The 14,069-nt window shown below is 35.2% G+C and overlaps 2 protein-coding genes across 2 annotated transcripts; both read left to right on the top strand.

The window, feature by feature from the left end:
- Window positions 1–1,436: 1,436 nt before the first annotated feature.
- On the top strand, window positions 1,437–8,369 carry LOC134261431 (uncharacterized). Its single transcript, XM_062743875.1, has 4 exons — window positions 1,437–1,764; window positions 3,163–3,471; window positions 3,576–5,314; window positions 6,245–8,369. The coding sequence occupies exons 1-4, from the start codon at window positions 1,524–1,526 to the stop codon at window positions 6,296–6,298; spliced, it is 2,343 nt and encodes a 780-aa protein (XP_062599859.1). The 5' UTR covers window positions 1,437–1,523; the 3' UTR covers window positions 6,299–8,369.
- A 3,312-nt stretch (window positions 8,370–11,681) lies between these two features.
- Window positions 11,682–13,654, top strand: LOC134261422 (uncharacterized). Its single transcript, XM_062743864.1, has 3 exons — window positions 11,682–11,999; window positions 12,400–12,699; window positions 13,354–13,654. Exons 1-3 carry the CDS (start codon window positions 11,786–11,788, stop codon window positions 13,587–13,589), a joined length of 750 nt encoding a protein of 249 aa, XP_062599848.1. The 5' UTR covers window positions 11,682–11,785; the 3' UTR covers window positions 13,590–13,654.
- The last annotated feature ends 415 nt before the right edge of the window (window positions 13,655–14,069 follow it).

Below are 14,069 nucleotides of genomic sequence, written 5' to 3'. Positions count from 1 at the left end.
TTTTTATTCACTAAGTAATCTCGAAAACATTTTTTGATTAGGTCATTAAAATGTATGAAGATGATTTCAATTACACACACAAGATTGTTTTATGTACGCTTGTCTATTATTGTAATTGTTTTATCTAAAAATACTTTAAATGCGGTATTATTAAATATATTGAACATACGTTTGAATATAGAAACTGACAATTTTGTTTCCAGTTTTCATCCAACTTATAAAAGTCAGAAACAAAAAATTCAGTAAAATTATTTTAGCATTCATATATTATCTAAACCATCCTATAATATACGTTTTATAAAGTTTCAATATGCAGATCAGACTTTGAACAAAAATAAAGAAAAATGTTTTTCTGAGAATATTTATTGAACATTTTAAGCAGAAAAATTAAAGTAAAAAAAAAACAGATATAATAAATGCATTCAAAAATAATAAATTTATTAACTAATCTAAAGGTAAGAATAAGATGACACAATTTTCTTTTTGTATGTATGTTATATCAAAAAATAAATAATTGCTTAGAAATGAATAAAAATGTTTGGATTATTATTTCACGGACAGTGATCATATTCCAAATCGATTAAAACAAAACATCAAATTGAAATAATTGCAAACAATTACAAGTACTTTGGAAAAGGCAGTAATTGGATCAGATGCCATTAAGAGTAAGTAACCCAATCTACCATAACACCAGCCAGTTTTCTTGTTCAGTCAGTTAAAACTAAGTATCTAAATAAATCAAAACAAAAAAGTACCTAACTTTGCAAAAACTCAGAATTCGACCAAGGACTAGTCATTGTATTAAAAAAAATTAAAATCATTTTTCTATCATAGCTAAGAAGGATCTGTAAAACTGGTTAAATGACATTCTATTTTGTATCATACTGCTTTAACCAATCACTGAATGACTCAGAAAAATACTTGAAAGCAGGTCCTAAAAATAATTTTAAAAAGAAAAGAAAATCCAAATCCATAGTATGTGAAGGTTCCAGAATATATAATTAAATACCTATACTCAAGACATGTAAAAGATAGTAAATTAATTGTCAGATATTACAATTAGTAATATAAAATCATGCCTTGGTGTACCTAATGTCATTAAAATCTCGTATATTTACATCGCGTGACAGTGCAGTAAATTGTATGAAGCAAGAAATTCCACATGCTTATTAATGATTCTTGTCTTGACAACTTCAAGACTCTATGTTTGACATCCACTGTATAACATGCATGTTTATAAAACTCAGAAATACCTATCACTATATTTCAATTATATACAACAAACTTCAGGACTTTAGTGCTTCCCTGCCACATTTGTGACGTCATCCTGACATGACATCTCATTTACATAAAAATGGAGCTTAAATTATGTTAAACAAGGAGGATATAATGTATTCATAAAAAAAGTTATATGCAATCCACAAGGGACTGTCAATTACATTAACTGGCAATCATTTGGCAGAGTTGCTCCGACTAGTCGGACGTATGTGCGACATCACACTGGATACGACGCAATCTTAACCATGATTCGTTTCGGATTTTTTGTCCTGTTTTTTTCGGTGTGCTTGGAAATTGTTGTTTCCCAGAAGCCTTGTGACGGAGTTCTTGGACAGCAGTTCCGGCCTGATCCGTCGGACTGTCGGGTGTATTACCTCTGTGGGCAGGGCAAGGACTGGAGGTTACAGTGTGGCCCCAACACAGTGTGGAACCAGGAAATAGGATCATGTGTTCCCGTGGGATCTCCCGAAGACAAGTGCACTCAGGGTATCATTTCTTAAATAATTCGTGTTTTTTTTGTTCTTAATGCCAACACTTCACTCAAAATTTTACAGACCGTTTTCTATGATCATTGAACAACTAAAGCTATATATAAAGAACATAGCAATACGTGAACTAAATGATTGTGTTAAATGGAATGGGATTAAAAAGAAATTCTTTGAAACAATATCAAAAAAGTTTGAAAATAAAATTTCTCTTTAGAATGGTACTTTTCCTTAATATCCAATTAAAAATCCTAAAGTCTTTAATTAAAAGCTAGTATGAATAAAAATACGTCCTTCTTTTAACTACTTCTAATAAAGAATTTAAGAAAGTCTATAAAGTAAAAAAAATTAAATAATTTCAAAATAGAAAACCATTTTTTCTATCATAGTGATAAAATATGGAGAATTTCTAATGTGTTTAGGGAAACAAAATTTCGCTTTTTTTTTAAAGAAGCTCACACTCTATATAAAATATTTTTTACTAAAATTTTATTTAACTTATTTATTGTGTTCATAAGAAAAAGAGAATTAAATAGATACTTTTGACATGAAATGATGGATTATATTGTCACAATTTCTCTCGACAATTTTCAAGAGAAGACAGCAAATGTAAATTTAATTTCATTAAGAGCTCACAAAACAAGCAGACAGTGGTTTAATTAGCTTAAAGTCAAGAAATGCGCATCAGCAACGCAGACACCTTGATATACATGTAGTCTAAAAATATATTATTATAAAGAAAATAATTATCTTTTAATTTAAAAAAAATTCAGCTACTTTGAATGATATTAAAGCTGATCTAGACACAATTTTGAACCCATAAATTTTAATTAAGAATTCTTATTTCATTCTAATTAATATTTGGAATTACTTTCCTAAAGAATATGTACGGATGACAACAGAGTGACTAACTTGTCTCTGAAAAGAAAAGCTTGAAAGACGTATGACACTTTAAGATATTTAACGTGATTTTACAATGACTAGAACATAGGTAACATGTTACAAATACCTACAGTGATGTTATAATACACTGACAGCTACATAAGTAATAAGTTACAAATATGGTAATGCACGTCCGGATATTAACTATGGTAAAGCTAAAACTGCCTCGATTGTTATCTATTTCCTTGTTTTTAGCATTTTAATGCTGCGTGTTTAATCATCACATTTTTAGGGAGGGAATATTTATGCTACTTCAAAAACATTCTCTTACAAAGAAATATGAATGATCCAATGATTGAGCAGAAGCAGATACATAATTTAGAAAAATTAATAAAATCAAAATTCTAAGACTCCTGTAAGTTTGATAAAATTGACGAACCACAGTATTTTGAAATACATAAAACATATACTTATGAATATTGATTAAGCAGTTAATGACATACACATATCTTGACAGGGAACAAAGACCCATTACCTCAGAAGGCACCACAGGGTGATCCAGGGGCTAGGTCACCTGGGACCAGGCACTATTCACCCTTCAGCGAATCCACCTGGCGGCCTACCTGTAGACCGGGATCCACCAAGCGGTTTCCCCACCCTACCCGCTGTGCACAGTACTATGACTGTGGGGCCGACCCTAAGGAAGACTGGTGGGGAAAGCACCTGAGGGAGTGTCCTTATCCCACGGTCTATGACACCGTTACTGGCAGTTGTGAATACTACACAACTGTCAATTGTGGTCAAAGGAAAATGCCTCTTGATCCATGTAAGTAGCACTATTAAGTAACATATTGTCAGCTTACTAAGTTTTTTTTACGTAGATTGTTTAGAATCTTCTGACTATTGAACTCAAGCAATTGTATCTTTCAGGTGACTACCTTGCCCAGTCTTGTAGAAATGCTCACTGTGCTCCCTGTCACATTCGATATGCTACTTGTGCTGGACTTCCCGATGGAATTAATACTTGGAGAGGACGTGAGAACACACCGTTCTATGTTGTCTGTCAGGCTGGACGAGTGGCTTTCCATGGACGATGCATAAACCCCGAACCTGGTAAAAGACAAATATATGATGAAGCTTTCCATACGTGTGGCCGTCCAATTGACTTTGAAATGGGACTTGTTCATCACATGCACCGAGGAGAAATGGGAAAAAGTGAAATTGTTAAACAAATACGCCATGCAAAGAAAGTAGAACAGCCTCCTCAGTCAAATAATAACAACGCTGAACCACCAACTGGTTCACAAAGTACACAACAACAACAACAACAACAACAACAACAGAGCAAACCTCATATTAATCAGCCTCAAGCAAATCAACCTCCACAGCAAAATGCAAACAATAAGCCAACCAATAATCAACAACCTCCTGCTCAGTCAAAGACACCAAAGCCTCATATCAACCAACCTCAAAATCAGAATAATCAACAATCTGCAGCGGCTCCATCTTCAAACAATGCACCACAGAAACAACCCGCCCAGCATACTCCACATATCAACCAGCCACCAAGTGCACCACCTCAAGGCAAGCCACATCCACCAACTGGACCAGCCAGCCATCATACAAATCCACCTCACACCTCCAAATCTCAGATGCCAATTCAACATACACCACATGCCAATCAACCACAGACACAGGCTCCAGTCAACAATCCTCCACCCCAGCAACAACAGTACCAACCTCCTCCACAGAAACCACAATACAACCCTCCTCCTCAGCGTCCACCTCAAAACTTTGGTCCACCTAATCGTCCACCACCGGCTCAATATCCTCCACAGCAAGGCCCCAGCTCCTATGGTGCTCAACCACCTCATGTGCCACAACAGATACCACCTCAACGACGAGGTCCACCATATAATCCACCACAAAGTCAAAATAAACCGCCACCACAGAACCCCAATTCATTGCAGACATTCATAAATGAAATGCAAGGCAAAATGAGAGCACAACCACCGAACACTCCTAATCCACAAATAAATCAGTCACCACCAGTGCAATATCCAAATCTTCCTCAGCCTCAGTATACTCAAGCACAACCGCCTTCTAGTTTTCAGCATACAGTCAGGGCTAAACCTGGAAGACGTCCACCAAGACAACAACAAATGTCACCAGTTCAACCACCTCAGCATATACCAAGACAACCAGTGGTTCCACAACCACCCATTCAAAGACAGGCTCCACATCCACATCCTAATCAGCAGAGACAGCCATACCCTCAAGCACCCCAAGTGCAACCTCTCCCGCCTGCACAAATGCAACACAGGCCTCCTACAGCCCCTATGACAAGACCGGTCCACAATGTACCACAGCCAATTCGTCACAAAAATATGCCTCAGATTCCAAATCCACCAAGGCCTGCTCCATTTCCAAATTCTCCACCGGCCCAGCCTATTCCATACAGAAAACAAGGTCCACCCCAGCCACAACGTCCTAATCCAAGATATCCTCAACCAATTCAAAGAGCACCAAGTCATGGACCTCAGCCAATCCAAAAACTTCCAGTTGGACCTTATCCCCAACCCCAACTTTACAATGAACCTCCTACTGTTCGACAAGCAATAGGTCAAAAACATCCACCAAGCCGACCTACACCACCCAGAAATAGCCAGGTAGGTAGAGCGTTTCAAAATAATCCCTTCAGGAGAGAGGTGGTGGTAGCAGACGCAAAGCGCGAAAAAATAGCGGACATAAAGACCTCTCAGCTTCCTGCGCAGCAAAGCATACACTCGAAATCCGAGAGAGCAATGGAGCGCTATACCAAACACATTCTTGGAATAAATGAAGCATTTGAGCCAAAGGCAAATCAGCAAGCGAATCATAATGCGCAACAAGCTGAGAAAACATTCTCACACAAAACTCCCGACGCAGAGCAACACCAGCAGCAAAGAATAGAGCCCCACCAACAACATCAATCACAACATCCAAATCAACCACAGTATCATCAACAGCAAAAGACAAATGTTCCAAATCAGTTTCAGAATTCTCATAGGCAAAAACTTGTTCAACAACAGCAGCAGAAACAATTTAAACATCAACAAATGCAGGGTTCATTTACTCACCCAGAACAAAAACAACCAATATCTCTAAGCAATATTCAAGGATTTCATTCTCAACTACCCTCCCCAACTCAGCAGTCCAATAACATGCAACATCAACTTTTCCAGAAACGGAATATGCAGCAGTTAATGAGCGTCAATCCGACACAGGCATATATCAACCCGCGATTCCAAACTCACCAAAACGCTGTGGGTAACAGTCGCTATTTGCAATCCCCCACGCCTACCGTGCTCAGCACTTACAATTTTCCACCGACAACAGCCAGCACAGCATTACTAAATAACAGATTTATTTTTCAAAACAGTTTAGCATCATCACGCCTTAGTCAGAGCGCTGGACCCTCTATTTCGCAAAGCTTATCAAAACTGTCCCAGTTCGCAATGTCCAATGTGGCGTGAACGCATGCGCAATAGCTTCACTACCACAGTAGCAAAGCGGCACTAGCGCATTTTTTGAAAATTTTGGATCACTTTCTTTTTCAGGATAAAAAGAAGAGGCGAGAACCTCCAAGACGCATACCAAAGCGAAGGGCATAATGTTCATCTAGAGAAAAAAGTGGAAATTTGGTGAATGTTTTAAAATGGGAATGTGACTAAAAGAGAATGCTAGTGTAGAATACATAAAATGTATCAAAATTTGAGAGCTTTCGTTGCTGTGTTGTTTTCGTCCATTTTTCAGTGATAACAGTATTAATTTATTTATTAATTTTATTGATTGTTTTGTATAAAATTATTGAATTTTGTTTTATCAGCGTTTGTATATTTGTTCTGTTAATCAAATCTGAGGGGTTTATTTCAAGATATGAAAAGCGAAGTAAGACCACGTTATTTAGATATTGTTACAATACAGATTAATGCTACGAATGTGTGATTTTGGGTGGAGAGTATGTTTCAAAACGTTATAGCTCCCTGTCATGCGCGGCTGCTTACAGCTCTGGATTTGTGTAAGATCGATGGATCGATTGATTGATTGCATGATTGATTATTGGTTAGTCGAGTTGGCAGTACATGTATTTCAGTCATATGTCAGTGATTTGTGTAAGATAAGTAAACATAAATCATTTAATACATGGTATCTGTGAAATATGCTGGCGTTGTTATATCCATTATTTTATCATATTGATAAAAGAAGAGCTTTTTCTCTCTCAGTATCTGAAGGAGTCGAAACAATTACCGTTTGTGTATGTTATGGAAATAAATAAGAGAAAATCTCCATAATTAACATTTTTCCTTTGACAAAAATTTTTATTCAAACAATTTTATCAAGTGTCCCCAACTCTACCAAGTGCATTTTAGGACTGGCGGATAATCTAAATCTTAAATGTTGTGTTCGTTTCTTTTTAAAGCCCTAAAAACACGTTTGTGTTTACAGCAGTACACAAAAGAACAAAACAGCATAAAACCGAAAATTTATTCATTTAGACGGAAATAAGTCGTGATATCCCTTGACAACTAAATATACATGGAAAAGTAAATTAATTTTCGGCGGTTGATCCAACCTCAGACGACAAGTTTCGTCCTAGGAGTGTCAAAGATTTAATTGTAATTAAATAATGAGTCGACACACTTTATCTTTACACAAAGCGATGAACCATCTCGTCACGTATTATACAATATATTCAATGCATATTCGAATTTCATAATATGATAAGTTGATAAAAAGAGAAAAAAATTAACTTGTGGTGCATCTTTATGTTTAAATTATGTTTTTTAAATTGCTTAATTGATTTTTTTTCTTCTCTCTCTTTATTTATCAATTTAAATTCAATAAACATTAAAGAAAGAGATGTGGTTGAATCCAGTGCTTTTGTGCCCCTCTTTAATGAAGTAACCGTTATCATTTTCGCATTTTATGTTGTTCTGTAAACCATTTGCAAACCCTCAATTACAGAAAAACAAGATGTGTTTGTGAAACACTGATGCCCCCGTACAGCAGCTTACAATGATGGTTAAACTTTCTCAAATGTAAGTCAAACTCCAACGTCAAGATCAAAAGGTCAAATTGTTGGTACCCAAAGGAAGGTCTTGTCACAAGGAATACACCTGTGAAATATGAAAGCTCTATCCTTGTTCTAAAAGTTCAAAAGCTATGACCAATGTTAAAGTTATTTTAAAATGTAAGTCAAACTCTAGGGTCAAATTCAAAAGGTCAAAAATGTTTATACCCTTTGAAAGAATTTGTCACAATGAATACTAATGAAGAATGAAAGTTCTAGCACAAACTGTTCAAAAGTTATAGCCAAGATTAACGTTTGGAATTTTTTTTGTAAAAGTGGGTCAAACTCTAAGGTCAAGAGGTCAAATTGATGATAAACAAATGTATTATCACAAGGAATACTTTGCACCTATGAAATATGAAAGCCATAGCCCCATGCATTCAAAAGGTATGGGCAGGGTTAAAGTTTTTTACGGAAACACGGATGAACAGACAGACGGACAGAGCAAAAGCTATACACATGCATACCCAAATTTTTGATTACGGTGGCAAAATAAGATATTTTATATTACTGACCTAATTAAAGAACAAAGTTATACTCAATCAACATTATTTTGGCATTACCTTTGTTCAATTTTTTTTTGTGTGTCAAAATAAATTATATCAAGTATGGACTGTATTGTTTTTTGTTTTTTTAAATCAATTTCCTTTTAAGCACAATGAACTTAAACACAATTAATCTTTTACATTTATTATGAAAAAAGAAATTAGGCAAAATGTAGATTTGTGGGATTTTTACATGCGGGCATGTTATTTTTTTTTCAAAGATCTAGAACCAAGCAAAAGAAAATCAAAATCAAAATAACTTGCATGACAATATTATTTTATAAATACGAAGGAAATTCATTAAAAATTCAAAAGAAACATTAAGTGTGTCTATAAAAAGAAACTTTATGCATAAATTAAACCACAGTGTTCCCGAGGCGAAAACAAATTAGCTCAGTATAAAATACACCGATTTAATTATTTAAAGCGTGACATTTCTATGTTATAACCTTTTAAAATTTCTAATTGAAATTAATTACTTCCTGTAAAATTTTAAGAACAAAAAGTCATTTAATGCCTCTCTTCTACAGTGGAAATCCAATATTTTCTTTTGGCAATTTTTTTTTATTTACATTTTCATATAATCGCCTGATTCTGGGAAAGGGTGTGGGTTAAGTTTTTTCGCTCTCCCTATTGAACATGCGGTTTGACTTCTCATAATCTGGGGCCACGGTTGGGAATCCGCTAGAAACTTTTCTATCGCTCAGAATAGTTTGGTAGTGGTTTGCAACGACGAGGACTTCTGTATGTTCAATATTATAATTTGCATAATTATATATTTATATTCAAGAACATGACTATAAAAACGAGTGCATCGCAAAGCGGAGCATCTCCTTCCAAAGAGCAAAAAATGATAATTTTCGTCATTTTTTGTTACCTGAACTATATTTTCTTACTCCATGTCTAGTACATGTATGATGTCAATCTCACATGCAGTTACGCATTGCAAGGTTTTATAATCTAAAACATCACGTTGTGAAAAACATGCACTAAGCAATGTTAAATCTCATTCATAAATGAAAATTCTTTCTGACCCCATAAAAGAAGGGGATGATCAAAAAGTTATCAATCAACAGCTACAAAACGATTTATTATTTCTATTTTAATTTCAATCGATGAAATTGGGATCTGGTCATTAACATCGACTTAATCATTCCTGACAAAGCCCGCGATATGAAGTGAATACATATGAAATGATAAGGAATGTGGACATTGTTAAAGTTATTGAACTTTTGATCGAGGATGACGAATCTCTACACCCATGTGCTGATTTAAATAGAAATAGATCCACTCATTACAATTTGAAGTGCCTATAAAGCTTTTAAAGAATAAACTGAACTGAATGAAAAGTGCAAGCAAAGAAGTTTGGAAAATAAGAATTAAGGACTGACCTTTTTTTAAATCCTTGTGAAAATTTCTGGTTTTTTAGCAATAGCTGTGTAGCCTCGAGTCAGACTGTCTTTCATTAATAATTTCCAATCTGAGGTTAAAAATAATACAGTAATAAAAAAATTTCTGATCATTTTAAACTTTAAATTGGTTTTTTTGAATATACTTGTAGACTTTCAATTAAAATTTTCAATCTGTAAGTTTAAATTAATATATATTATTCACAATTTATATTTGCTATCTAGCCTACAATATGATTTTTTTAAAAGCTGTTTAACCATGCAACTTTTGGTTACAGTTTTTACAACAAAATAAATAAATATAAATAAAATGTAAGTATACATGAAGTAACAGGAGCGGGGCCAGGGGTATAATTTTGCATATAAATTGCATACTTTAAAGGGGGGGGAGAGAAAGTAATTATTTTTTGCTTGTGATTTCTCTATATATACCATATATTAATGTCCAGTGACTTTTTTCCGCTTGTCATGGAATTCTGGTTTGGTTACGTAGTGATTCCAAACTGAAATTTAGTTCCCCAAACTGAAATCGCTCCCTATACAGGCCTGACAATCTGAACATGTTGATAAAATACATGTACCAGGATTTCGTTTCCAGCAACGTAACGACGTGCAAACGACAGCGCCCTCTCTCCTTTTATTGACATCCGGTTTTGGTGACTTATTTGATGTCTTAGTCGAGAAGTCTGATTACTTAAGCAGAGAAACTGTCATCGCGTTTGATAACAAACACCTTCAAAAGAAATTTGTTTTCAAGTTTGGAATATTTCACCTCTGACTTGCAAATTTGTCTCGTCATTCTAGTCTAATGCTTAAATAATTGTAGCTTGATAATGTTTGTGAATTCATTTTTTTTTTATACCTATGTTTTAAAATTTGCATATAACGTTCTCTTTTCGAATTCCTCTTTCTTGAATTTCTGATCGTTATTAATTTTCTATGAAACTTGATCATGATTCAAAAAAAAAAAAAAAAAAAAAAAACCGCTGTAAATACGGTGTAAACACGTAACATACGATATGAATACGTGACTTGCGGTATGAACAAGTCTTTTGGCGTTATGAATACACAAATTATTTACGGTTTGAATACGTAACTGAATGTATGAAAACGTTACTTACACCTTGAATACGTACATGTAACTTACGGAAAGATCGTACAAGAAAATGTCCGTTTGCGAATAAATGTACCCGGTTAATGCATATATGATTCATCACACTACTTACTATAATATTTTAACTCTACTGAATTCATTTTTAACTTTATAAAAAAATATATAATTGACTAATTCTATACTCACAAATAATTATTATTACCTGAATAATAAAGGGTCAAATGAAATCTGGGCACAGGTTCGCCTACGAGTGGGTAATCAATTTCCTAAAGCCGTTTTTTCTACTTTTTAGTAGAAAAAATATTGGGAGAAATGGTCAGTGTTATATTTTGAAAAAGTAGCCGTGTCGTACAAGGACACACGAGAATTCAATCAGGAAACAAAATAATTACATAACCTTATCAAAGATGACAGAATCTTAACATTAGTTTATCAGCCCTCTCTCCTGTTTACAGATTAACAGTGTCACTCTAACGGAATTCCCGCAAACATGAGGCCCTGGAAACACAATTTTCCCCCTGTTAACATTAAAGATACATATCGCCGAAGTCGGAGAGGAGCAGACGAGTATCTCAGGGTAAACAAAGGCGCATGCGTTTATCCTCCTCCAATGTCGCCCGCCACTTGATCAAAGATCGGGGAGGAATTGGAGGAATCTCGGGGGACTCTGATAAACTGGCCGTATTTATTACCTACGCTATACAACCTACCCGGCCATTTACCTTAACAACACCATCCGTGCCTCTTCATTTGATCACGCAAGAAGAGGGGATACCTCAAGCTTTTAAAGTGTATCCAATTATAAAATAGCTTATTCTTACTTCCTATAGCTTACTATAGTCCTTGTTCTTGCATCCGAAGACACAAAGGGCAAGCTTTTTCTTACTAAATATAAAATATAGGAAACGTTTACCGAGACCTCCAATTAAGGTATAGAATTACGGGGAGAACCATTGACAATGCAGTTATACCTGTGTGTTTTATTTTTCCTGGAGGCCGTGTCTGGACTCCCCTCCCAATGTGACGTTGGGATGTGGAGAGCTGACCCCGGGGACTGCAGTAAATTCTGGATGTGTGTGGTGGGGAAACCGGCGGAATTCAAGTGTCCCTCCAACTCGGTAGTCAATCACATGATGAGGGCCTGTGTACCGGCCGGGTCCTACCTGGATATCTGTAAGTAGCTCTTTGTTGGACTTCATGATGGTTACAATTTTTTGTTCTTTCCAAGATTAGCATTGTTGTTTTGTGTTTAGCTAAATATAACTTTTTGAACGCGATACTTCATGAAGTTTTGTATATTCTTAGTCATACATTGTGTAATTATGATCAGGAAAAATTTTAAAAAATCTCTGCGCTACAGTTAAACATTATAGTAATCTAACTTGAAATTAGCCATTTTACCGTGTCAACATATTGGAAACACATTAATCTGAGACATCATTGTCTTTCATGTCTCAATTATCAACCAATAGTAACAAAATCAACCATATATACCGGTAGTACTGTCACATGGCATTTCAGTTTGTCAGCCGAATACTTAAAATCATTCAGTTTAAAATGATACATTGGGCAGGTTCAAAGAAACAGTCTTCGGTGTCAGAGAAGAAAGCTACGACAATAACGCCCCCAACTCCCAAACCCACCACACAGAAACCAATCGTCAATCTCTATACAGAAATGTGTAAAAACACGCCCACCGCCATACTTCCTCATCCGGGCAGTTGTGCTCAGCACGTGGACTGCTCCATGGTCACTAAAGGAATTGTGGGAGTGTTCGAATGTCCTTTCCCAACACTTTGGAATCCAGATACAAAACAGTGTGGTACCGCTTTATCTGTGAAATGTGGGACCAGATGGGAACCCAAAGATCCATGTAAGTACAGGGATGCTGAACATGTAGAATTTAGAAAGTTCTGGATTTTTTTTCCTATGCATATGTTTTTTATTTGTTTGTTGTTTAATGTCCCTCTCGAGAATTTTTCACTCATATGAAGACGCCACCTTTTGTCGGTGGAGAGCTACATGTACAAATTTTGACCTATACTCAAGACCTCGGTTTTTCACTCACATGAAGACACCATCTTTAGTCGGTGGAGAGCTTCATGTACAAAGTTCAACTACTTACTCCATGACTATGTTAATTTTTTTTAATAATAGCAGGATTGAGGAGAGTTTTTTAAGTTATAAACCTAAATCAATAATTTTTGTGGAGTCAGATTTGTTAATTCTTTTAATAATAGCAGGACAAGGAGAGTTTTATTTAAAGTAACTGTTATAAACTTAAATCAGTAATTTGCAACTTATACCACAAAAAGAAAATAAATTAAACCCCTTTAAAAATTGTTGATTTTACAGTAATTTTTTTCAGTACATTTATCTCTCTCTCTCTCTCTCTCTCTCTCTCTCTCGCCTCTCTATAACTGGTTGCTAGCTATAGACCAAAAAATAAATATGTGAAAAATTACCAAAAAAACAAAAACCCAAAAACTGGTAGTAATATATTCAAAGTGTAATTTTCTATTTTCAGGTGAGTACAGTAGTAATGTTTGTAAACACTCGGCCCACTGTATTCCGTGTGAGGTGAGGTTCCCCAGCTGTAAGGGGCGACCAGACGGAATCAACGCCTGGTCGGGCCGGGAGCGGACCCCGTATTTTGTGGTGTGTGAGAATGAACGACTTGTCCACCAGGGGCAGTGCACATATGACGAGGAAACGTCCCATATCATTTTTGATCCAGTAGAGCGAGTCTGTGTGCGACTGTAAATTTATACAGTTTTAAAGATTGTTTGTGTTCTTGACATACATGTACAGACAAACTGAGTACATGGAGTGAAATTTCCCAGTTCTGATCTAACATTTTTTTTAATGAGGGTAAGGAATAAAAAAAAATGTAAACTTATTTTTGTGAATCTTTAAACTTCACTTCTAAATGTACAGGTACATTGTATGTATTTATAACATTGCAAAAACTTAAAGTAATCACCATCATTAAAATATCAAATTTGTATTTTCATTTTAATGGCTATACAATTATTTATAAAAATCCATTTCCTGTGTGATTCTTTTAATTTTGTATCAGCTCCTTCTAAAACCGAATTTAAATGCATTGTGTTTTAATTCTTTTTTTTAAACACAGTTTTCATGATTGAGACCTGTCAAGAAATGATAATAAGGTGACCAACTACAAATCTACTGACTGATGTTTTCTACCAGTTAAACAAGAAAATTTCCAAGATTAATTTT

The sequence above is a fragment of the Saccostrea cucullata genome, unplaced genomic scaffold (genome assembly GCF_032062105.1).
Source record: "Saccostrea cucullata isolate Sc308-1 unplaced genomic scaffold, CSIRO_AGI_Scuc_v1 ctg4570, whole genome shotgun sequence".
In the NCBI taxonomy this organism is placed as follows: Eukaryota; Metazoa; Mollusca; class Bivalvia; order Ostreida; family Ostreidae; genus Saccostrea; species Saccostrea cuccullata.
This window is presented reverse-complemented; position numbering and strand designations above follow the sequence as displayed.

What these genes read in the sequence shown, in the direction of transcription:
- LOC134261422 (XM_062743864.1), top strand. Translation starts at nt 11,786, where the DNA reads ATGCAGTTATACCTGTGTGTTTTATTTTTCCTGGAGGCCGTGTCTGGA. An exon ending in CGGGTCCTACCTGGATATCT is followed by an intron (nt 12,000 to 12,399) that starts GTAAGTAGCTCT and finishes TACATTGGGCAG; the next exon opens with GTTCAAAGAAACAGTCTTCG. An exon ending in ATGGGAACCCAAAGATCCAT is followed by an intron (nt 12,700 to 13,353) that starts GTAAGTACAGGG and finishes TTCTATTTTCAG; the next exon opens with GTGAGTACAGTAGTAATGTT.
- LOC134261431 (XM_062743875.1), top strand. Translation starts at nt 1,524, where the DNA reads ATGATTCGTTTCGGATTTTTTGTCCTGTTTTTTTCGGTGTGCTTGGAA. An exon ending in CGAAGACAAGTGCACTCAGG is followed by an intron (nt 1,765 to 3,162) that starts GTATCATTTCTT and finishes ATATCTTGACAG; the next exon opens with GGAACAAAGACCCATTACCT. An exon ending in CACCACCCAGAAATAGCCAG is followed by an intron (nt 5,315 to 6,244) that starts GTAGGTAGAGCG and finishes TTTCTTTTTCAG; the next exon opens with GATAAAAAGAAGAGGCGAGA.